The 24,836-nt window shown below is 46.3% G+C and overlaps 1 protein-coding gene across 2 annotated transcripts in view; it reads right to left on the bottom strand.

Annotated features, from left to right (window-relative positions):
• Window positions 1–22,939, bottom strand: part of LOC139235016 (receptor expression-enhancing protein 1-like) — a 48,518-nt gene extending 25,579 nt beyond the window's left edge. Inside the window, exons 1-2 of one of the 2 annotated variants that reach the window (XM_070866094.1) lie at window positions 22,357–22,939; window positions 947–1,019 (exon numbers count right to left, since the gene is read on the bottom strand). In XM_070866094.1, the coding sequence (XP_070722195.1) occupies window positions 947–1,019; window positions 22,357–22,388 (105 nt within the window). In that variant the 5' untranslated portion in view covers window positions 22,389–22,939. The remainder of the gene's footprint in view (window positions 1–946; window positions 1,020–22,356) is intronic. The other variant, XM_070866095.1, reaches the window with a different exon arrangement.
• Window positions 22,940–24,836: the final 1,897 nt, after the last annotated feature.

Raw genomic sequence — 24,836 nt, 5'->3', positions numbered from 1 at the left:
AGGGTTCAAATAGCAGGGGACATGTTTTGCGTAAAGAGTGTAATCAACTGGAAATTATTTACCCAAAGGGGAAGCTATCAGTGAAGGCTATTGCCGCTGATAATACAAATGGCTTCACGAAAGAACTGGTATCTTTCCAGACAAAGGGCATTTAGGGATTACGGTAACAAGTTGAAGGGTGTAAAGAAATAAGAATGGATTAATTGGGCCAAAGGGCCTCCTGCCATTTTTAAACATTTTTGCAGCTCACATCTTATAAACTACCCAGTCTTGGTTCAGTCTCATTTATTCAAATACTACTTCAAATCAACAGTGCAAAATGACTGCTTTCACAAGAAGGCTATTTATTCTTGTGTTTCAAATAGTGCATTTTCACTAGACTGGGAACAGCAAACAATCCCCAAAAGTGACTGCAATCATGATGTAAAAAATAGAAAGAAGCCAAAATGTTGAACCTTTACTTCACCTTCACTTCCTTTCATAGGCTCGTGTGGAGCATAAAACAGTTGGGCCGAATAGCCCATTCCTATGCTGTACACTATGCAATTCTATGTAAATTTTCTCCCTTCCTATCCTGAATGTGCTGCCCCTTGCTGGGATAAATCGATGGGGCACCTCACCCAAGTGGGCAAATGCGAACTATTCCTGACCTAATTTCCACATTGCTACAGCTTCAGCAACAGTTGCTGGATAACCATTAGGAGCAAGAAACCTGGCTTATGTTTTGCCTTTCCCTGATCTACGGGCATGAAGGTGCATCAAATGAGGCGTGCCAAGTCAGCCGGGATCAGTTAGAGAACCTAGGCCCACCCCTGCTCTTTTATGACTCAGCTGGCATTACTTTAGTCAAGGCATGCAAGGTGGCTATACACCACTCTCTGCCAACTGCACCTTGTTGGAGTGATTAAAACAGTACGGTTGTAGAACAGTAACATACTGTACTCACATATTCCTTCACGTTCTTTGTCTTGACAGCTTTATAGGATGTGTAGGCAGGATACAAAGTGCCAAATGCAAGTCTGTTTTTTTTTAAAAAAGAGGGAAAGTTTAAACAGTGGCACATAAAGAATTACCAAATTAACAGCATAGCAATTAACAGGATAGTTCCGACAACATTAGAATTAAATCAAAGCTTGGCAAGACAATTGCTCAAGGTGCACATAAGCTGTATATTAGCAGATGGGAGTGAATCATTCCCTTTTACCCGCTGTGTACAGTACATAGACAGGTGGTGTACTGGGCCCTAGAACATGTACAGACTCATGTCATTTGCACTTACACCGATGAACACTCCAGTGTAATAACCAAGTGTTTGGTTTCAAAATAATTTTATTTATTTGTTCACGGGATGTGGGCGTCGCTGGCAAGGCCAGCATTTATTGCCCATCTCCAACTGCCCTCAGAAGGTGATGGTGAGCCACCTTGAACCGCTGCAGTCCATATGGTGAAGGCACTCACAGTGCTGACTTTGTCGTAGTGGTTTGGTACAACTGAGTGGCAGTTAAGAGTCAACCACATTGCTGTGGGTCTGGAGTCACATATCGGCCTGGCCAGGTAAGAATGGCAGATTTTCTTCCCTGAAAGACATTCGTGAACCAGATGAGTTTTTTGATGACGACCCGGTAGTTCACGGTCACCATTATGGATACTAGCTTTAAAAAAAAAAAAATTCAGAATTATTTAATTAACTGAATTTAAATTTCTCTAGTTGCCATGGTGGAATTTGAACCCCTGTCTCTGGATTATTAGTCCAGGTCTCTGGATTACTAGTCCAGTAACATAACTACTAGAAAGGCAACTGGGCAAAGGCTATTCAATGTTAAAAATAGTTGCTGGTGAGGGAGTTCAGTGCAAGGTTCATTAATTAGGTTCTTGCCTTGTGTCACCATAAGCAATTATTGAACAGGTATAAGAACATAATAGGAGCAGGAGTAAAGCCATTCGGCCCCTTGAGCCTGCTCTGCCATTCAATATCATGGCTGATCTATCTCAACTCCACTTTCCTGCCCTGTTCCCATATCCCTTAATATCCAAAAATCTATTGATCTTGGTCTTAAATATACTCAACAACTGAGCATCCACAGCGCTCTGGGGCAGAGAATTCCAAAGACTCACCTAATGAAGAAATTTATCTTCATCGGTCTTAAATGGCGAACCCTATGCTAGTATGACTCTTTAAAGGCTATTCAAGTAAAGAGTTTCTGTTGAAGCTTTAGTAGTCCATACTTAAGAATCCCAAATTAATTTCTAACAGGGGCGAGATGGGAAGTGAGGGAACAGGTCTTTACTGCAGTACACGGATGCAAATAATAGGATACTGTGCTCAAAACAGGCAGCATTTGAAAACCACAACTGGCTGAATAGCAGCTGCTGCCAGTTTTCAGTTACTGTCCTCTGCTTTCTCAGTGGTTAGTTGTGCAGTTCCATTTTGGGAAAGATTTACAATTATTTACTCATCACATACAAACAAGCTCTCCCATAATTTGCATGGGAAGGACTTTACAAGGCCAGCAAGTGGGACCAACTTTCATTAAAAAAAAAAAATTCATTCCTGGGATGTGGGGATTACTGGCAAGACCAGCATTTATTGCCAATCACTAATTGCCCTCGAGAAGGTGTGGTGAGCCGCCTTCTTGAACTGCTGCAGTCCGTGTGGTGAAGGTGCTCCCACAGTGCTGTTAGGGAGGGTTCCACGATATTGACCCATTGACGATTAAAGAACTGCTGATATATTTTCAAGTCAGGATGGTGTGTAACTTGGATGAGAACGTGGAGGTGGTGGTGCTCCCATGCACCTGCTGCCTTTGTCCTTCTTGGTGGTAGAGATCGCGGGTTTGGGAGGTGTTGTCGAAGAAGCCTTGGCGAGTTGCTGCAGTGCATCTTGTAGATGGTATACACTGCAGCCACGGTGCGCCGGTGGTGGAGGGAGTGAATGTTGAAGGTGGTGGATGGGGTGCCAGTCAAGCAGGCTGCTGTGTCCCGGATGGTGTCGAGCTTCTTTAGTATTGTTGAAGCTGCACTCATCCAGGCAAGTGGACAGTGTTCCATCACACTCCTGACTTGTGTCTTGTCGATGGCGGAAAGGCTTTGGGGAGTCAGGAGGTGGTGAGACACTCGTCACAGAATACCCAGTCTCTGACCTGCTCTTGTATTCACAGTATTTATGTGGCTGGTTCAGTTAAGTTTCTGGTCAAAGGTGACCCCCAGAATATTGATGGTGGGGGTTTCGGTGATGGTAATGTCAAGAATGTTAGCTCCAACACTCAATCTCTACTTCATACAAGTTCAAACATTACATTAAGCTTAGCAATTCTGACAACTGCCACACTATTACACTGTAAGCAACATGTTGCACATCAGAGCAGCAGCATTCTCCTCATTTTCAGAATCTCTCAAGTTTCCTTTTGCATTCACAAAACCCACAAGCATGCAACAGTTGGGCATGTTCATTTTTACTTTGACAGCTGTTGAAAGGAGGCCCAGTGAACTAACGATGCACCAACTAAATGTGCTGGTAGGAGAGTTTAGGGATCGGTATAAATGGCATAAAATCAAGTCAGCTAGCTTCAGTTTATGTTAAGAGTGGCCGATATCCGCTGGCCATAGTCCCCATCAAAACCCATTCTTAGGAATGCTACAATATGGAGTGAAGCATGCAGGTCTGCCATTTCCTCACTTGGCGTCCTGATTTCAAACATGCTACTGAGAGCTGTTGCCAAGTGGAGGCCAGACATTTCCTACAGGAAGGGAATTAAAAACTACAAGAGCAATAATTGTATTAAACTATAATTAAAAACAGAAAATGCTGGAAATCTCAGGTTCAAGCAGTATTTGTGGAGAGTTAGCGTTTCAGGTCTGTGACCCTTCATCAACTGTTTGATATTAAAAGGGCCCTTTTAAAAATGGACCGTTGCTCCACATTGAGACGACCCATTTTGCTGCATCTCTCCCTTCCCCTAGCCCAACAAACCAAACCTCTTACCCGAGCCCTGAATTCTCAATTTTCTCCAGTTTCTCTCCTATCACGCTTCATGCCCTCAGAGCGTAGCTTGTCCACGAGACCCGCCTTCTGCTGTCTCAAATTTATTCCTACTAAACTGCTGACTACCCAACTTCCTTTCCTGGTCCCACGCATTGTTAATGTTTCCATCTCCTCCAGTACTGCCCAGTTCTCTTTCAAATCTGTCATTACCCCACTCCTTAAAAAAAAACTTTTGAACCTCAGTTCTTGCAAACGAACACCCCATCTCCAAAGTCCTTGAATGTGTTGCCTCCCAAATCCATGCCCATCCCCTCCCACAGTTCCATGTTTGAACCCCTCCAATCAGGTTTCGTCCCTTGGCTTCACCAATTAAAATTCCTAACATTTGAAATACACAAGCTACCCATGTTGTTGGATGCTGTTTTTAACAGAACTGGAAGTAGAACGGTGCATTAAGTACAGGAGGAGGCCGTTCAGTCCCGAGTCTGTTCTGCCATTCAATGAGATCATGACTGATCTGTATGACAACTCCATTCACCTGCCTTGGTTCCATATCCCTCATTACCCTTGGCTAGCAAAAATCTATCGATCTGAGATTTCAAATTAAATGTTTACTACTACATCATGAATCACAGCTCAACATATGGGCTTGAATCACGTGTCAACAATCAAGCTCGCACGTCTCTTGTTTGCAGCACAGAATCTAACTTTCCTCCAGAACTTTACTATACACTCTAACCATTTTCTACAATGATGAACTCAATTCCACCTGCCCAAATACTCTTACTGCAACTTACCAATTATTTGAAGCAAAACCTCTTCCTTTCTTAAAGTATACACCACTCAAGAATTAACAGCTCACAACCTAAAGACATCAATCCAAGGCACAGGTCGAATACTGTCAGTAAGTGCAGGCAGATGGCAGCAACTTCTGCATACAATGAGATTTAAGATTCATCGGAATAAAATTCAGTCTGTCGTACAGAAAAAAATGGAGGGTGTTGTAGACATATAGAACAGCTAATAGTTCACCACTAAAAAACAATTATATTTAACATTAATTAGCTGTTTACAAGACATATTGATCACCATTGTGGTCAGCGATGACATATTGGAGACCTTACTCTTGGTAGAAGAGGAGACGATCAATGATTTCAAAAGGAAATTGGATAGGCACTTCAGGGAAATAAACTTGCAGGGCTACAAGGATAGAGCAGGGGAATGAGACTGTTTGGATTCCTCTAGAGAGCTGGCGTGGACTCGATGGGCCAAATGGTCTCCTTCTGTGCCGTAATGACTCAATGTGCCCAATCTTGCCCAAAGCCATTTTTTGGCATATTGCCCGAGCTACGCCCGTTTTTCTAGGTCCGAACTACTCCAAAAATAAATGTACCTAGTTTCCCCGCTGTATTTTTCAAAATTGGCGGCGCACAGCCTGCCCAGTAGCCTCAGGAGGGTGGAGTCTGTCTGCTCCGAAAAAACAATGCCACCCCTGCTGCGAATGGGCAAAAAAAAAGAAGTTTTTGACGAGATTCCCATAGGCGCGCATGCGTAGTACAGCTCCCAGTCTGCAATCGGCCATTTTTAAAGAGCCAGTTGTGTGTGAGAGAACGTGAAGTGCAGGGAGAACTGCAATTCTCATTCGAAAAATCAGAGCTGCAATACAAGACGTAACGCGACGCCAGGACCAATAATTTCTTACAGGATGAAGTGGAGGCACTAGTTACTGTGATTGAGAACAGATGGCAGGAGCTGGACACCAGCAGAGGTCACATAAAAGTTTCACCAAAAGAAATGAAGAAACGCTGGAACCAACTTGCAGAAGATTACTGTGTAATGGTGACCACCCAGAGGTCTGGAAGCCAGTGCAAAAAGTGATAGGACCTTGGTCAAGTAGTTATTGTAATATTTTCATTTTTAAATGGAATTGCAATTGTAAATGTGCCCATCTGTATATGTCCCACCCAGCAGAAAGACAACCTCTCTAAAAAGTTACATTTTCATCTTTTCAGAGGAAAGTGGCATACAACAAAAGAGAAAGAACTCGAACAGGAGGATGCCCGGCAAATCTGCGCCCACTGACACCCTTGGAAGACAGGGTCGCTGCTTTGATGGGTCCTGCCTGGAGAAAAGCAACCATTGCACAAGCTGGGCTCACACTTGAGGGATAGGGGGAGTCCTGCAAATTCCAGTCTGGCTTTGCTAAATGTTAAGTACTGCACGGGCTAGCCATACTTCGGTTCATGGGGATGTCTCCCTCAGCTACACTTCGGTTGACTCATCGTGGTCCTTCCAATCAGCCTGCCGCCTGCGCTGTGTGAGCCTACTCATGCCACCCTGCCCCCTCCTCTGCTGCTAACCATGTCTGTTCTGTTATATTTTGTAGAACTTGAGGCCAACCCGGACAATGCATAAGATTCAGATGTGACGAGCCTGAAGGAGAACATCTTCCAATTCCACCTTCCAGACCAAGAGCATGGGGGTGAGGGTGAGGGGATGGATGAAGCCCCCACTATTTTACTGACTTTGGAGGAGGTGCAGGTGCCACCCATTGAGGTGTAAGCCCCTTCCCTGACTAGTGGTTTGAGTGTTGGTGGGACATTCCATGGTTTCTCACCATCTGAGGCTGGGGATTCCAGTGAGGTGTAGCGAGGCACATCCAGGGTGAGGAGGAGAAGGAGCGCGCTCTCCTGAGGTGCAGGATCTAACAGATGTGGTTCACATGATGGCAATGAGTGCGGAGAGCATTGACCTTACACGATCACTCCTGGACACTATCAGTGGGGTGGGTGATGAGATATCGGGACTATCGGGAGAAGTAACAACACTCACGAGAAATGGAAACCATGTTGGTGCACATGAGGGAATGTCACAGGTAGCTGATGCGCCGTCAGTAAACATGAGGGAGGGAATGTTGCAAGTAGGCGAGACACTGTCAGGGCACGAGGGAGGGAATTTTGGAGTTAGCTGCTGCAAGGGAACACGCCCAGACCCTGCGCCCATTGACAGAATCAACTGCCACCGGCCTTAGAATAAGGTGAAGGAGAGATGGGTGCAGCCTTTCTTTGCTGCTGTTATTATTGTTGCTGTTACAAAAAACTTAATTTGTGTACAACAGTAAGTTATGTAAATTTACAAATGTAAAAGTTAGCAAGTGATCAAGTGAAAACTTTAATGTTTGATACACGAATATGTTTGTTAAAGTTAAGTACAAACAAATTTGTTAAAACTTTTGAAAATGTTAAATTATAACTGAATCGTTTCCATTATTTGTTCCATTACCACAACACAACATTACGAAACAGGTCCAAACAGCAAAGATGGTCCACGTGGAATCGTTGCCACTGAGCCTTCAGGCAGCAAAGTGTCCACGAGTGAGCTGCTGGCACAAGGCTCGAGCAATCGTTCAAGGGGCATGACAGCCCGCCCTCCTCCGCCGTCGTGCTCCAGGTTCAGGTTTTTTTGTTGTTTTAAAAAAAAAAAAATTTGGTACTAAAGCATCCTCGTTCTCCTCCTCGTCATCTGCATCTTCCTCATCATTATCAGTCACTCTCACCTCAGGTGGGTCTTCTACTACCATCTGCTGCTGCCTCATGATCGCTAAGTTATGCAGCATACAACAGTGAACTGATTAACAATCTCAGGGGAGTATAGCAAGTAGCCTCCGGAATGGTCCAGGCACCGGAAATGCTGTTTCAAGATGCCAATGGTCCTCCCTATTATGCTGCAAGTCGCAATGTGCGACATGTTGTACTCCCAGTCAGCTTCCGTCCGGGTTACGCGTAGGGACGTCATGAGCCAGGTGGCGAGACGATACCCTTTGTCTCCCAGAAGCCAGCTCTGCCCTTCTGGCTGCTGCTGAAACATGGCAGCTATAACGCTCTAGCGTAGGATGAACGCATCATATGGGTGCTCCCAGGATATCTTGGATCAACTGACATGATGCGATGCATGTCATCACACACGAGCTGCACTTTAATGGAGTGGAAGCCTTTTCTGTTCCTGTACATCTTGGAATCCTCCAAAAGGTGCTTGCAAGGCGATGTAGGTACAATCAATGCAGCCCTGTACCTTGGGGAAGCCAGCAATCCTGGAGAAGCCCACAGCCGTGTCAGGCATTGCCATGGGGAACTTTATGTAGTCATTCCTCGGAGCATATAGTACACCAGACGAATGAAGACATGTGTTGCATGTTGAGAAATGGCGCATACATCCCCAGTTGTGGCCTGGAATGATCCAGATGCATAGAATGAAAGTGCAGCTGCAACCTTAACTTCAACTGACAAAGCAGTCCTCCTGACGCTTCTAGGTTACGGGTCTGCTTTCACCAACTCTCAGATCTCAGTAACAACTTCTTTGTAGAAACGCAGCCTTCTGACAGTCTGCATCACTCGGGTGCAGGTAAGAACGCCTGTCTCAATATACCGACGTGGGTAAGGCCTCCTGCCCATCACCCTACGGGCTCCAAGGTTCCTCGTGCAATGACGTCGAATCAATTGTCTCCTCCGCAGCACTATGATGCAAAAGGCTTGCACAAGGTATGGCATTGTCAGTATTGCCCCCATGCTTACATTTTATCTTTGCAAGAAGCTCAAAGTGGCAGGCAGTTAGGACAAGGTTCTTTGTTTTCTCTCCTCACAGGTCTGTATGGACCACACCCAGGTCTGAGCAATTGCAGTGATCAGGAACCCCCCCCGGGCTTCTTTTGCAGCCGAGCCCCGAGCCCCGAGCCCGTGCGCAGGACCGAAACTGCTGGCCAACACTCCGACCCTCCAGCCTTGTTTGCAGACGTTCGGTGGTGGCGTGTCAGTTGAAGGAATTCTGTAACTTTTCATATTCTATCAAACTTCCATTTACTGTGTTATACGGTAAACAAAATTAATTTTTATGTATATTTAATTCTTCTCAACTCCCTCCAAAACGTCGCTGAAAAACAGTGGCGTCTTTCTGTGCCGATTTTTCAATGTGCGCTGCTTTTTCTTAACTCACCAGAAGGTTTTTCGGGAGTGGCCATATACGCCAACCTTGGAGAAGTTTTTGGGGGGCAAACTTCCATAATTGACAAAAACTGGCGCAGACATCGGGTTACATCCCCTATGACACAAAAAAAAACCCTTACCTAAAAAAAATCGTAACTAACTCAGTTACGCTAGCGCAGATTCCTTGGGGAAACTTAGATTTTTAAAAAACTTATGCCAAAAAAAGTGACGCGCGCCAAAAAAACGGCGCAAATCATTAGGGAAAATTGAGCCCTATGACTCTTGTATTATGCATTCATCAGATTTTGTTAGCAATGGTTCTGGAAAAAAAACATCAAGCATATAGAAATAGCAAACTGTTTCAACATTGTACTTTGAAAGGAGGTCACCAACAAAAAATTAACCCAAGCCAACGCAACTGTTAAGAGTAAATAACCAATGACGCATCTTCCACAAGATTTTGTAACAAAATGAGCAAAACAATGTCCGTGGCAACCATACAACTATATCATCATCATCATAGGCAGTCCTTCGGAATCAAGGTAGACTTGCTTCCACTCCTGAAGGGAGTTCTTTGGTGGCTGAACAGTACATCACGAGAGCCACAGACTCCATCACAGGTGGGACTGACAGTTGTTGAGGGAAGAGGTGGATGGGACTGGTTTGCCGCACGCTCTTTCCACTGCCTGCGCTTGATTTCTGCATGCTCTCGCCGTTGAGATTCGAGGTGCTCAGTGCCCTCCCGGATGCACTTCCTCCACTTAGGGCAGTCTTGGGCCAGAGACTCCCAGGTGTCAGTGGGGATGTTGCACTTTATCAGGGAAGGCTTTGAGGGTGTCTTTGCAGCGTTTCTGCTGCCCACCTTTGGCTCGTTTGCCGTGAAGGAGCTCAGAGTAGAGCACTTGCTTTGGGAGTCCCGTGTCTAGCATGCGAATTGATCGAGTGTGGAGCTGATAGAGTGTGGTCAGTGCTTCAATGCTGGGGATGTTAAATTGGACGAGGATGCTGATGTGCCTGTCCTCCCAGGGGATTTGTAGGATCTTGCGGAGACATCGTTGGTAATATTTCTCCAGCAGCTTGAGGCGTCTGCTGTACATGGTCCATGTCTCTGAGCCATACAGGAGGGCATGTAGACCATGAGCTTGGTGGCAGTTTTGAGGGCCTGGTCTTCAAACACTCTTTCCCTCAGGCGGCCGAAGGCTGCACTGGCGGCGGTGTTGGATCTCGTCGTCAACGCCTGCTCTTGTTGATAGGAAGCTCCCGAGATATGGGAAGTGGTCCACTGTGTTCAGGGCTGCACTGTGGATCTTGATGACTTGGGGGTGGGAGGGAGGGGAGAAAGCAGTGCTGTGCGGTGAGGACAGGCTGGTGGAGGACCTTTGTCTTACGGATGTTTAGCATAAGGCCCATGCTTTCGTACGCCTCAGTAAATACGTCGACTATGTCCTGGAGTTCAGCCGCTATGTGTTTGCAGACGCAGGCGTCGTCCGCGTACTGTAGCTCGATGACAGAGGTTGGGGTCGTCTTGGACCTGGCCTGGAGATGGCGCAGGTTGAAAAGGTTCCCACTGGTTCTGTAGTTTCGTTCCACTCCAGCGGGGAGCTTGCCGACTGCGAGATGGAGCGTGGCGGCGAGAAAGACTGAGAAGAGGGTTATGGCGATGATGCAGCCCTGTTTGACCCCGGTCTGGCGTGGATTGGGTCTGTGATGGATCCGTAGGCAAGGATCACGGACTGCATGTTGTTGTGGAGCAGGCGGAGGATGGTGATGAACTTTTGGGGGCACCCGAAACGGAGGACGACGCTCCATAGACCCTCACGGTTGACATTGTCAAAGACCTTTGTAAGGCCGAAGGCGGCCATCTAAAAGGGCTGGCGCTGTTCCCTGCATTTTCGCACTGCAAAAATCACGTCCGCTGTGCCCCGTAGGGGGACGAAATCACCACTGTGACTCCGGGAGGAGCTCCTCGGCCACGGGAAGAAGACGGTTGAGGAGGACTCTAGCGATGATTTTCCCAGTGGCTGATAGCAGGGAGATTCCTCTTTAGTTGCTGCTGTCCCAGACTTGTTACCTTTTTTTTTTTTAAAAAGAAAGATGGTCACGATTACTCCATCTCAGAGATCCCCCGGCATGTCATCCTCCCTCCAGATGAGAGAGGTTGTGTATTCGCACCAGCAGTTACTCTCCACCATACTGCAATACCGCAGCAGGGATTCCATCCGCACCTGTGGCCTTGTTGTTTTTAAAGTTGTCTTATGGCTTGTTCTACCTCGTGCAGTGTTGGGACTCGCTGCGGTGGTGGCGGGTAGCATGATGCGGGATGGAGTCGAGAATACTCGAGTCAAACTCGATTAAGGAGACCTTCGAAGTGCTCCTCCCAGCAGGCCCTGACTGCCTCAGTGTCCTTGAGGTTTCCCCGTTCTTGGCCAGCAGTGGGGTGGGGCCTTGGGCGTTTGGCCCGTAGGTGGTCTTGACTGCGATGAAGAATCCTCGCACATCATGGCTGTCGGCCAGCTGTTGTATCTCCTGTACTTTCTCCATTCACCACCTGTTCTTTAGGTCCCGGGTTTTTTGTTGGACCTCAGCCTCGAGCCGTCTGCAATGCTGCTTTGCTGCTCCCGCGCTGGGTTGTTGTTTAAGGCTCAGAAATGCCCTGCGTTTGCAATCTATTAGCTCTTGAATCTCCTGATCACTCTCATCAAACAGGTCTTGGTGTTTCCTGGTTGAGTAATCGAGCATCTCTTTGCAGGCACTGGTTATGGAGGCCTGGAGGGCAGACCATGCGCTGTGGGCATTCTGCGTCTCGGGGTCGTAAAGGCACTCCAGGTTAGCTGTGAGGCGCTGGTTGATTAGGGTTTTCTTAGCTGGGTCCTTAAGTGCTCCGGCATTGACTTTTTTTTACAGCACTGCTTCTGCTGCCCCCTCCGCTTTGGGTCTATGCTGATGTCGATGATGGATCGGATTAGGTGGTGGTCCGCCCAGCAGTCGTCGTCGTCTCCTGTCATGCTGCAGATGATGCGCACATCCTTGCGATCCCTGGCTTGGACGATGACATAGTCGAGCAGATGCCAGTGCTTGGATCGAGGGTGTTGCCACGATGCCTTGTATTTGTCCCTCTGGCGGCACAAGGTGTTGATGATGACAAGTTCGTGCTCTAGACATTTTGTCAGTAGGGTACCTCTGGAGTTGGCTTTCCCTACCCCCTCACTGCCAATCACGCCCACGCCCCCACCCCCCAGAGATCTGTGTCCTTGCCAACCCTGGCGTTGAAGTCACTGAGGAGGATCAGTTTATCGCCCGCGGGGACGTAGGACAGGGAGTTTGAGGTTGGTGCAAAAACTCTCTTTGGCCTCATCAGTTGCATTGAATATTGGGGCACTGATGACTGTGGCGCACTAGTTCCGGGATAGGGCGAGTCGAAGAGTCATGAGGCGTTCGTTAGCCCCGCAGGGAGAGTCTTTGAGATGGTCGACCAGCTCGTTTTTGATGGCGAAGCCGACTCTGTGGAGGCGGCGTTCTTCCTCTGGGTTTCCCTTTCCAGAAGGCGGCTCTCTAGGTGGAACAACTATATCATAAAAGAGATAACGCCCCATAGGCTTATAGATTGAGCAGTGTGCACGACACAATCCACTTGTTTTACCCTTGAAACCAGATTTCTTCCAATTTTTCTATTTCTTTTGACATCAACTCAAACGGAGGGTACGGTTCCATGGATACTGACTGCTCTCCAACTCCTACTGTCAGCTGTGGTTTGGTGGGCAGCACCCTCGCCTCCGAGTCAGAAGATTGCGGGTTCAAGTCCCACTCCAGAAACTTGAGCACAAAACTCTAGGCTGACAGTCCAGTGCAGTGCTGAAGGAGTGCTGCATTGTCGGAGGTGTCGTCTTTCGGATGAGACGTTAAACCGAGGCCCCGTCTGCCCTCTCAGGTGGACGTAAAAGATCCCATGACACTATTCCGAAGAGGAGCAGGGAAGTTATCCCTGGTGTCCTGGCCAATATTTATTCCTCAATCAACATAACAAAAACAGATTATCTGGTCATTATCACATTGCTATTTGTAGGAGTTTGCTTGTGCGCAAATTGGCTGCCACGTTTCCCACATTACAACCCTCTTGAGCATCCCTGATTATAATTACTCAACCATTGGCGGCCGTGCCTTCAGCTGCCTGGGCCCTAAACTCTGGAATTCCCTCCCTAAACTTCTCTTCCCTCCTTTAAGACGCTCCTTAAAACCTACCTCTTTGACCTGCCCTAATTTCTCCTTATGGGCCTTGGTATCAAATTTTTTGTCCGGTCATACTCCTGAGAAGCACCTTGGGATGTTTCACTGCGTTAAAGTTGCTAGATAATTACAAGTTATTGTTGTTGTGGCAATGCTGTTAATGTGTGGTTTATGACTGGCTGTGCTGAGCTCTGATTGTTGGCTGCAGCACAGCGAATGTAGTGATTCTCCTGTTTAAGGTATTGCGGTTGCCTGTACAGTACTGAGATATCACTGCAGATGGGCTGACGAGTGCAGCAGCTACAAGTTTCCATCTGCTTGCTGTCTGGCCAACCCCATGTTCCCTGCAGGCAAGGGATAGGCCCGATAAGTATGCTGTGGTAAGCCGTCTCTTTAATTGACCTAGATAAAATTGCGTTGAGGCCCAGTTTTGTTGAAGATTTTATTAAAAGGAAAAAATAAATACTGAAAAATGTAATTTAGATCATTAGATTAGAAAGGCTCAATTGAATTAGTCATTTCTGTCTTCTTAGGCAGTCCCTCAGAGTCGAGGATGACTTGGTCACTACTGTAATCCTGTTCCATCCTGTCCCCTGCTCTGATAGGTGCAGTGTTCAAACTCCCCATCTATTGCAGAATTCTAATCTAATGATCTATTGTTGAACTATCCTCAACAGTTTTATTTAGGCCATGGAGTGATTTGTAAACAGGGATGAGAATTTTGAAATCGAGGTGTTGCTTAACCGGGAGCCAATGTAGGTCAGCGAGCACAGGGGTGATGGATGAGTGGGACTTGGTGCGAGTTAGGACACGGGCAGCCGAGTTTTGGATCACCTCAAGTTTACGTAGGTCAGCCAGGAGTGCGTTGGAATTGTCAAGTCTAGAGGTAACAAAGGCATGGATGAGCTGAGGCAGGGGCGGAGACGGGCGATGTTACGGAGATGGAAATAGGCGGTTTTAGTTATGCTGCGGATACGAGGTCGGAAGCTCATTTCAGGGTCAAATTTGACAACCGAGGTTACAAACAGTATGGTTCAGCCTCAGGCAGTTGTTGGGGAGAGGGATGGAGTCAGTGGCTAGGGAACTGAGTTTGTGGCGGGGACCGAAAACAACAGCTTTGGTCTTCCCAATATTTAATTGGAGAACGTATCTGTTCATCCAGAACTGGGTGTCGGATAAGCAGTCTGACAATTTAGAGACTGTGGAGGGATCTAGAGAAGTGGTGGAGAGGTAGAACTGGGTGTCGTCAGCGCACATGTGGAAACGGACGCTGTGTTTTCTGATGTCACCAAGGGGCTGGCTGCATGTAGATGACAAACATAAAGTATGGCGGCAGGACTGGACAAAGTTGCACACTACAGCTCGAAGCCTATACCAGAAGCTATACTAGGCCAAGTGGTACATTTACACAGCACTGCCATGAGGTCTTCAATTATTTGTAATGGTGGGAGGTGGAGTTTTCATACTTTGCTCATTTCAACTGTGGAAGAACACTCAGTGGTATAATTATACCTTAAACGTGGATTGTGTGCATAGCAAGCACAGGCTTTGGTGTGAGTCAGGATACAGGCAGCAGAGTTTTGTCTGAGCTCACGCTTACGGATGGTGCAAGGAGAGAGGCTGGCTAAAAGAGCATTGGAATAATTAAGTCTAGAGGTAACAAAGGCATGGATGAATGTTTCAGCAGCGGGTGAGCTGAGGCAGGGGCGGAGATGGGCGATGTTATACAAGAACATAGGAAATAAGAGCAGAAGTAGGCCATTCGGCCCCTCGAGCCTGCTCCGCCATTTAATAAGATCATGGCTGTTCTGATCTTGGCCTCCACTTCCCTGCCCGCTTCCCAGAACATTCAAAAATCTGTCTATCTCCACCTTAAATATATTCAATGACCCAGCCTCAGGGTCAAATAGGATGTCGAGGTTGCGAGGAGCCTGGTTCAACCGGAGACAGTGGCCAAGGAGGAGAGTGGGGTCGGTGTCTAGGGAACGGAGTTTGTGACAGAAACTGTAAAAGCATTATTCCAAAAGAAAATGCAAAATGCAGTTGCAGAAATCTCCTGGATTTAAAACAGTTTTAAATTTCAAGTGCAGAATACACAAAAAAAAATCAAATGTCATCTGAATATGGGGGCTGAACTGCGCAAGTGTCTTAAATGCAGAGTAAGCGCTTTGAATACAATCAACTCGGCTACCTCTGAAAGCAACGCTGCCAGGCGTTTTGAAAGCGATCAATTGTTAACAATTAAATCAAACAGGAGGTGAAATTTAATGGCCTGACAGGACAATTTAGTTTAGATTTGGATATCCTCTAAACAATCCTGGCTGCTCAATTGGACACTTTGAAACTAAACAGATTTTCCATTGGCTAGTTAAAGACAGTGGCAAGGTTAATGTATAACCATATCAATCCGATAACGTTGTAATCTATACCGCATATGTTACAGGCCTTGGCTTGTGTTCAGTGAAATATGACAAGGTGAAAACATTTACTTTACATTCAATACAGCCATTAATTGTGTATAAAATTATGAGGCTTAAATAAAGTGGATAGGAAGGACCTATTTCCCGTAGTAGAGGGGTCAACAACCAGGGGGCTTAGATTTAAAGAAATTGGGTTAGGTTTAGAGGGGATTTGAAGAAAAATGTTTTCACCCAGAAGGTGGTGGCGGTCTGGAACTCACTGCCTGAAAGGGTGGTAGAGGCAGAAACCCTCGACACATTTAAAAAGTACTTGGACGTGCAGTTGAAGTGCTACGACCAAGAGTTGGAAAGTGGGATTAGGCTGAATAGCTCTTTATCGGCCGGAATGGACACGATGGGCAGAAATGGCCTCATCCTGTGCTGTACACTTCAATGAATACTCTGGTCTTTCCACACGACTCTCTTACCACAAAGATGTGCAACTGAAACTCCCATATATAGTGAAAAAAAAATCACTGTGCTTCGGCTGGAAAGAGAAGGCGGAGAATCAGGCTCCGTTGTGATGCTCTCCCAGCAAAATAGCCGGCCAAAACATGAAATATTCCCAACTGGGTGAGGTGCCAGAATAGACACTACCTTTAGAGCCAAATCCCAGCAAAGGTCAGCAGTTTTAGAAACATAGAAAATAGGTGGAGGAGTAGGCCATGCGGCCCTTCGTGCCTGCACCACCATTCAATATGATCATGGCTGATCATTCACTTCAGTATCCCTTTCCTGCTTTCTCTCCATACTCCTTGATTCCTTTAGCCGTAAGGGCCATATCTAACTCCCTCTTGAATATATCTAACGAAGTGGCATCAACAACTCTCTGCGGTAGAGAATTCCAGAGGTTAACAACTCTGAGTGAAGAAGTTTCTCCTCATCTCGGTCCTAGAATTTAGAATATAGTGTTGGAGAAAATTCAAATGGAAGCAAACTCACCTGGAAGATCCACTCCATTCCTTTTACTATTTCTGTCAGCATTTTTGGATACTCAATCAACATAACAAAAACAGATTATCTGGTCATCACACTGCTGTTTGTGGCAGCTTGCTGTGCACTAATTGGCTGCTGCATTTCCTACATTACAACAGTGACTACACTCAAAGTACTTAATTGGCTGTAAAGCGCTCTGAGACGTCCGGTGGTCGTGAATGGCGCTATATAAATGCAAGTCTTTCTTTATCGTGTCCAACAACTTTATTATATTGCAAACTCAGATTTTGTTTTTAAAATTCTCCTTTCTAATGGTGAGAAATGGGACTGAAGACTGTAGGGCAACTAAAAAGGCTGAATGACCTTCAAGTTCAGATATAACAGAGATCCACGAATAGGGGTTTGTGGATGACACCAATATTCACTGTTCCTCTTCCCTAAACCACACAACATTTCAAGGATTGGTTTCAAGGCATTGTCATGTGAGCCAGAAACTGGGTCACCTTTCTCACTCCTTCAAGGCACATGACATCAAACAGCATTATCTCAACCACACAGCTGACAACAAAAGCAAACATCCAAGTCTGGTCACTACAGGTTGTCAAAATAAATGCAGCAACTATACATTTTGAATCCTGGCTGACTTTCTCTCCCTCCCCGCCCCACACACACACACACACACACACCACACACACACACACACACACAGCCACATTTTATTGCAAGTAATTAGCATTGAACTTGCAATTTGTTTGTTTGCAACCAAGAAAACTGGCTAGCAAACATTTAATTAAATGGTGCATGTACAGGGGTATCTATCTTACTATTTTAAAAAAAAAAAGGTTGTGTGTTTTTTTTCCTCCTTGTATCCCTCACCAAGCATCCCGCTCTCTCTCAGCCCCTCCAACCCCTCTTCCTTCTGCAACCACCTAGGGGGGATAAAACCTCTCCATCCAAATCATTTACAACTGCTCGGTCAAACTCCCAACTGTCCAGCCCTCCATTCAGTACGACACCTCTGTAGCCATTTTGTTCCTCAACCACCCTTACTTCCACCTTTGATGCACCCATTCTCAGCAAAACCCTCACTGGATCCCATCGTTGTTGATTCCGACGGTATAGCCTCCATTTTGCTCCAAGTCCAAGAGGTGCAGACTTGAATGCATCTGCCGCATTACTGACTTAGCCAGCCATTGCTCGATCTGGTAAAATCAAACTCTACACGACCTCTGAAAAACCACATACTATTCTAGAATCATCGAGTCAGAGGTTATGGATTCAAGTCCCACTCCAGAGACTTGGGCGCATAAACCTCGGCTGATTCTCCCAGTGCGGTGCTGAGGGAGTGCTGCAGTCGGAGATGCCATCTTTCGGATGAGACGTTAAACAGAGGCCCCGTCTTCCCCCTCAGTGCCGTGGATCTTTTACATCCACCTATTTCGATTAAGAGCAGGGGGAGTTCTCTTGGCCAATATTTATCCCTCAAATCAACACAACAAAAACAGATTATCTGGTAATAATCACATTTCTGTTTGTAGGAGCTTGCTGTGCTTAAGGTGGCTGCCGTGTTTCCGACATTACAGGGCCTGATAAGTACTGTGGGATGCAGACTCAGGAAATGGCCCTAGAAATAGTAGATGCATTGGTGGTCATTTTCCAACATTTCATGGAATCTGGACCAGTTCCTATGGATTGGAGGTTAGCTAATATAACCCCACTTTTAAAAAAAGGAGGTAGAGAGAAAACAGGGAATTATAGACCGGTTAGCCTGACATCGGTAGTGGGGAAGATGCTGGAATCAATTATTAAAGATGTAGTAGTAACACATTTGGAAAGCAGTGACAGGATCGGTCCAAGTCAGCATGGATTTATGAACAGGAAATCATGCGTGACAAATCTTCTAGAATTTTTTTGAGGCTGAAACTAGCAGAGTGGATAAGGGAGAACCAATGGATGTGGTGTATTTGGACTTTCAAAAGTTTTTGACAAGGTCCCACACAAAAGAGATTAGTGTGCAAAATTAAGGCACGTGGTATTGGGGGTAATGTATTGACGTGGATAGAGAACTGGTTGGCAGACAGGAAGCAAAGAGTGGTCCTTTTCAGAATGGCAGGCAGTGACTAGTGGGGTACCGCAAGGTTCAGTGCTGGGACCCCAGCTACTTACAATATATATTAATGATTTAGACGAAGGAATTGAATGTAATATCCCCAAGTTTGCAGATAACACTAAGCTGGGTGGCAGTGTGAGCTGTGAGGAGGATGCTAAGAGGCTGCAGGGTGACTTGGACAGGTTAGGTGATTGGGCAAATGCATGGCGGATGCAGTATAATGTGGATAAATGAGGTTATCCACTTTGGTGGCCAAAAAACAGGAAGGCAGATTATCCAAATGGTGACAGATTAGTAAAAGGGGAGGTGCAACAGGACCTGGGTGTCATGGTACATCAGCCATTGAAAGTAGGCGTGCAGGTACAGCAGGCAGTAAAGAAAGCAAATGGCATGTTGGCCTTCATAGTGAGAGGATTTGAGTATAGGCGCAGGGAGGTCTTACTGCAGTTGTACAGGGCCTTGGTGAGATCACACCTTGAGTATTGTGTGCAGTTTTGGTCTCCTAATCTAAGGAAGGACATTCTTGTTATTGAGGGAGTGCAGCAAAGGTTCACCAGACTGATTCCCGGGATGGCAGGACTGACATATAAAGAAAGACTGGATCGACTAGGCTCATATTCCCTGGAAATTAGAAGAATGAGGGGGAATCTCAAGGAAGCATATAAAATTCTGACGGGATTAGACAGGTTAGATGCAGGAAGAATGTTCCCGATGTTGGGGAAGTCCAGAACCAGGGGTCACAGTCTAAGGATAAGGGGTAAGCCATCTAGGACCGTGATGAGGAGAAACTTTTTCACCCAGTGAATTGTGAACCCGTGGAATTCTCTATCACAAAGCTGTTGAGTCCAGTTCGTTGGATATATTCAAAAGGGAGTTAGATGTGGCCCTTACAGCTAAAGGGATCAGGGGGGTATGGAGAGAAGGCAGGAGTGGGGTACTGAAGTTGCATGATCATATTGAATGATGGTGCAAGCTCGAAGGGCCGAATGGCCTGCTCTTGCACCTATTTTCTATGTTTCTATTACAACAGTGACTAACTCCAAAAGTACTTTGTTGGCTATAAAGCACTTTGAGACATCTGGTGGTTGTGAAAGGCACTATAGAAATGCAAGTCTTTCTTTCATTCTGGAGAGCGAAAACAACAGGCTTGATCGCTCCAGTTTCTCCCCCCACAAAACCCTTTCCGCTGCCGGTTCCACCCTCACCTCCAACATGTGTTAGGACTTTGTGGATTTGGCACACCAAGACAAAAACCATCTGTTTGACTGCCTCCTCTCCTCACCTACCACCCCTGTCGGAACTACATTGGCTCCCAGTCCCTCATATTTTAAATTCTCATCCTCGTGTTTAAGCTGCTTTATGAACTCGCCTCTCCCTATGTCTGATCTCCTCGAGCCCTATGCCCTAAAGCACTTAATTGGCCGTAAAGCACTGGGACAATCAGAAGTCATGAAAAGGGTTGGATCATGTAAATTGGTGGTTGATCAAGGGCACCTAAATATGGTACATCAATAGCCTAAGGACTGGAATGAAAACAAATATAACCAAAGCTGTACAATGAGGCAGTGTTTCACAAAAAGGGGTTGTCCAGCAAAAAATTCAACTAGATCTCATCAGAATGACAAATAACAGGAGTTTCGATAATGGAGGTTTCACAAAACACAAAAAAACTTACTGGTTGGTATTTCATGAATTACATAATTTCATGAATTAGGCAAGCAGCATGAACCTGGCACAAATCGATATCACCTTTTTACAATCAGATACCCCCATTATTTATGGTAGAAGTGTGGAACACTCTCCCACAAAAGGCAGTACATGCAAGCTCAATCAGTAATTTCAAATCTGAGATTCATAGATTTTTGACAGCCAAGAGTATAAAAGGATATGGAACCAAGGAAGGCGGATAACATTAAGATACAGATCAGCCATGATCTCACTGAATGGTGGAATAGGCTCGAGGAGTTGAATGGCCTACTCCTGTTCCCGTCCTGTCGGATATTGAAGGTGACCAGCACTATGGGCGTTGGTGCCTTTATTATATTTCAAAGGGTTGCGTCTAGTGCATACCTGCAGTTTCTAATCCTAACCCAGTGCCCCCCACCCCCTCAACAGTATTTGCGATGTGATGGATGACACACGTCTGGCTTCGTAGTGATCAATGTGCCCTCTAATTTGGGGAGGGGGGGGGGGCACGGCCTCTTTAACGGGCTGTACGGCTCATTCAAATTTCCCACATGTGTGGATTTTCAATTATAAAGCTGGCAAGCAGCCTACAGGGACCTCCAGATCGCTGTGGCGATCGATCAGGTTAGCTGACCGTGTTGTCAATAGCCGTGACGCGATTAACGTGGGCCGGCCATGTTTTCAACAATCATGATGATGCGATTGATGACACGCTGCGTGCCGATGACAGAAGGTTGCCTGCTAGACCTCAGCCTTGCAAACAAAAAGGGTCACGGTAGGTTATGGCACTTCAAGTGCACATCCAAGTACTTTAAAAAAAAATGTGTTGAGGGCTTGTGCCTCTACCACCCTTTCAGACAGAGAGTTTCAGACCCCCAGGGTGAACAAAATTCTCCTCATATCTTCTCTATACCTCCCCCCAATTACTTTAAATCTATGCCCCCTGATTGTTGACCCCACTGTTAAGGGAAATAGGTCCTTCCTATCCACTCTATCTAGGCCCCTCATAATTTTATGCATCGCAATTAGGTCTCCCCTCAAAATCAAAGTGTAGTCACTATTGTAATAGGAAGCGCAGCAGCTAATTTGCGCACAGCAAGTTCCCACGGGCAGCAATGAGATAATGACCTGATAATCTGGTTTTTATTTTTAAAGTGATGTAGTTTGAGGGACAGATATTGGGCAGGATTAAAAAACATTGGATGTGCCCTTTTCAAAAGAAACCACCAGGTTGGAAAGGGCACAGACACATTTGAGAATGTGAATGTGAAAAGGGGCAATTTAACCATAATTAGTTCTGACAAGGGGTGGGGGGAATCTGCATTGATGGAAACCCTTGAAAGACAAGTGTACATTAGAGACTCTGCCCCTCAGAAGGCACTGAGCCCAGTGCCAGCTCCCCATTTTGATCCTACCCTCTGCAGATTGGCACGTTTCACATTAAAGGTGCTATATAAATACAAGTTGTTGTATTTAAGTTCCTGCATGTGGTGCATGTGTTTGTTTTTTTAATCTCCAAGACCAACAACCATTTTATTGCAAAAGCTGGAGACCAACATATGGCTGCTGCAAAAAAATTAAATGACAGAAAAAGTGGCTGGAAAAATGTTACTGAAACCAGGTTTATCCTCAAAATTGGATTCAACAATTTTTTTTTTTTTTAAAAGGAGGGGGTGTGGTAATAATTCAAACTTGAGTTTCTAAAAATATACAAAAAGAGGCAAGCAATTTTTGAAGGGGTGAGGAAGCAGCAAATAAAATTACCGCTTGTTTTTAAAATTAAACTTAAAAAGAAAAAACTTCTCTGAACTATTGCAACTCTGTGAGGAGAGGGGGGGGGGGAACTTCTGAGAGTTTTACAGAAAGATGCAACAACTTTTACAAAAAAAAAATGAATGGATAGTAATGGCGTGGCTGCATTGGTTTGCCCGAGACCGAGAAAGACGATGGCAGTAACGAGAGAAGCGGCTCCATACTCACAGCACCAGGCGGGACAGGAGCCAGGACACCATGGCGACGGGCGGCCGTTGGGATTTGAACCGCTGCAGGCAGCCCCAGCCGTTGGAGGATGCGAGCGCGGCGCGCAGACTCAACACTGTCGGCGCTGCCTCTCGCCGGTCCGCGTCCACCGCGAAGGGGGCGGGGAGCTGCTTCCACCCCGTCCGCTTTACCCCCCTTCACAACGGCGGACCAATCGAGAGAGAGTCCCCGCCCTCCCTCTCGGCTGGCTTCTACTCGGTCCGCTTTACTGAAAGGGCAGTTGATTCTTTCTACACGGTCCTCTTTACCACAGTGGAAGAATCAGTTGATTGGCTCTACTCGGTCCTCTTTTACAATGAAGGGTGGGGAGGGGGTTGGTTCTACTCGGTCCGCTTCGCTAGAAAGATTGGCTCTACTCGGTCCGCTTGACTGCAAAGCTTTCCTTTCTCCCTCCTCTACTGTTGTTGCTGCTTTTCTCAGGCCGTTTTCTCTCTCTCTCGAGTCCCTGCTTTCCCTAACCAACCGGTTGTGTGGAGCTGGGGTGTGTGTGTGTTATGTATGTATTTGTGCGCCGCCTTCTAGGAACCGGAAGGCAGCCCCTAGTAGGCTTTCCTAATTGATAGCCGCTACTCGGTCCGCGTTCTTTCAGCGAAGGAGGAGGAGTCCTCCGGGTTGTTGCTCAACGGTCCGCTTTCCCTGGGGCGGGAAGAAGGAAGGGCAAGTAAGTGACGCGCGCGCTCTCGCGGGGACGTCCTGCGCCTGCGCGCTGGCCAGCACGTAACCAGGAGCCTTGTTCTGTCTGACAGACGACCCACAGTGACGTGTGGCAGAAGTTGACTTTTTAAAAATATTTATATATATCAAGTTTTTTTTTCTTTTAACCTGCACCTGATTTTGGCACTAGCCAAATAATTTGAGGTGAGAGTTGAGTTTTTAAGCTGGAAAGTGGAATTAGCAAGTGCCCTCTTTCCTAAAACAACTTACCCCATGGGCTCTTCAAATAGAACCATTTATTATTAGTTTACACTTTACAGCCTTCTGGACTCAACATCGAGTTCAACAATTTCAGATCATAACCTCTGCCACCATTTGTTCAGACAGCAGCTGTTGATTCTGCCATTCCCATTTCATCATCATAAGCAAGTCTTCCTCGATTCCGAGGGACATTCCCATTTACACCCCATCTAGACATCTTTTTTGCTTCTTTACTTGCCCCATTACTGTCTCCTTTCGCCTCGCACCATCATCCCTTCCGTCATTTAATCTCTTGCCTTCCACCCTATCACAGACCGTCCCTTTTGTTCTTTCCTCCCCTCCCCCTTTGCCTGCCTCTGTACTTGCTTAAAACCTGTTCCGACAAAAGGTCAGCAACCTGAAATGTTGACTCAGTTTCACTTTCCACAGATGCTGCCTGACCTGCTCAGTGTTTCAGCATTTTCTGTTTATATTCAGATGAGACGTTAAACCGAGGCCCTGTCTGCCCCCTCAGGTGGGCGTAAAAGATCCCATGCACATTATTTCGAAGAAGAACAGGAGAGTTATCCCTGATGGGTGCCCTGGCCAATATTTATCCCTCAATCAACATCACTAAGACAGATTATCTGGTCAGTATCACAGTGCTGTTTGTGGGAGCTTGCTGTGCGCAAATTGGCTGCCACGTTTCCCACAATGCACAGTGACTACACTCCAAAAGTATTTCATTTTGCTGTAAAGCGCTTTGACACATCCGGTGGTCGTCAAAGGCACTATATAAATACATGTCTGTCTTGTCTTTTCTCACTGCCTGCATTGGGGCACACTTGAGTGTCTTGGTGCTTTAATGCTGTTAATATAGGCAGCAGATGCCCGTTGCATCGAACCAAATCTGGCCTCTACCATTATATTATCTGTCCCCATGTGTTTTTCGAATGGATTCTCGGGATATGGGTGTCGCTGGCAAGACTGGCATTTATCGCCCCATCCCTAGTCACCCTGAGAGAAGGTGGTGGTGACAGAGTCACTCGTTGGGCTACTTCAACGGGCAGAGGACATTGGTGTGGATCAGGAGTCACATGTGGGCCCAGACCGGGTACGGACAGCAGGTTTCCTTCCCTAAAGGATATTAGTCACCCAGTTGGGCTTTCACGACAATCCAACAGTGTCATGGTCGCACCTGATACCAGCTATTTAATTCCAAATAATAGCTGCATTCAAATTCGCAAACTGCCAGGGTGGAATTTGAACTCGCGTTCTCTGGATTAACACTCCATGTTTTTGTATTACTAGTAAAGTAACATAACCAACGACCATCTATCTGCCACCCCTCCAAAGTCTCATCAGAGGCAGTCCCTCGGAGTCGAGGAAGACTTGCTTCCACTCCTGAAGTGAGTTCTTTGGTGACTGAACAGTCCAACACGAGAGCCACAGACTCTGTCATAGATGGGGCAGATCGTCATTGAGGGAAAGGGTGGGTGGGACTGGTTTGTCGCACGCTTTTTTCC

This window comes from Pristiophorus japonicus, chromosome 22 (genome assembly GCF_044704955.1).
Source record: "Pristiophorus japonicus isolate sPriJap1 chromosome 22, sPriJap1.hap1, whole genome shotgun sequence".
NCBI classification, from domain to species: domain Eukaryota; kingdom Metazoa; phylum Chordata; class Chondrichthyes; family Pristiophoridae; genus Pristiophorus; species Pristiophorus japonicus.
This window is presented reverse-complemented; position numbering and strand designations above follow the sequence as displayed.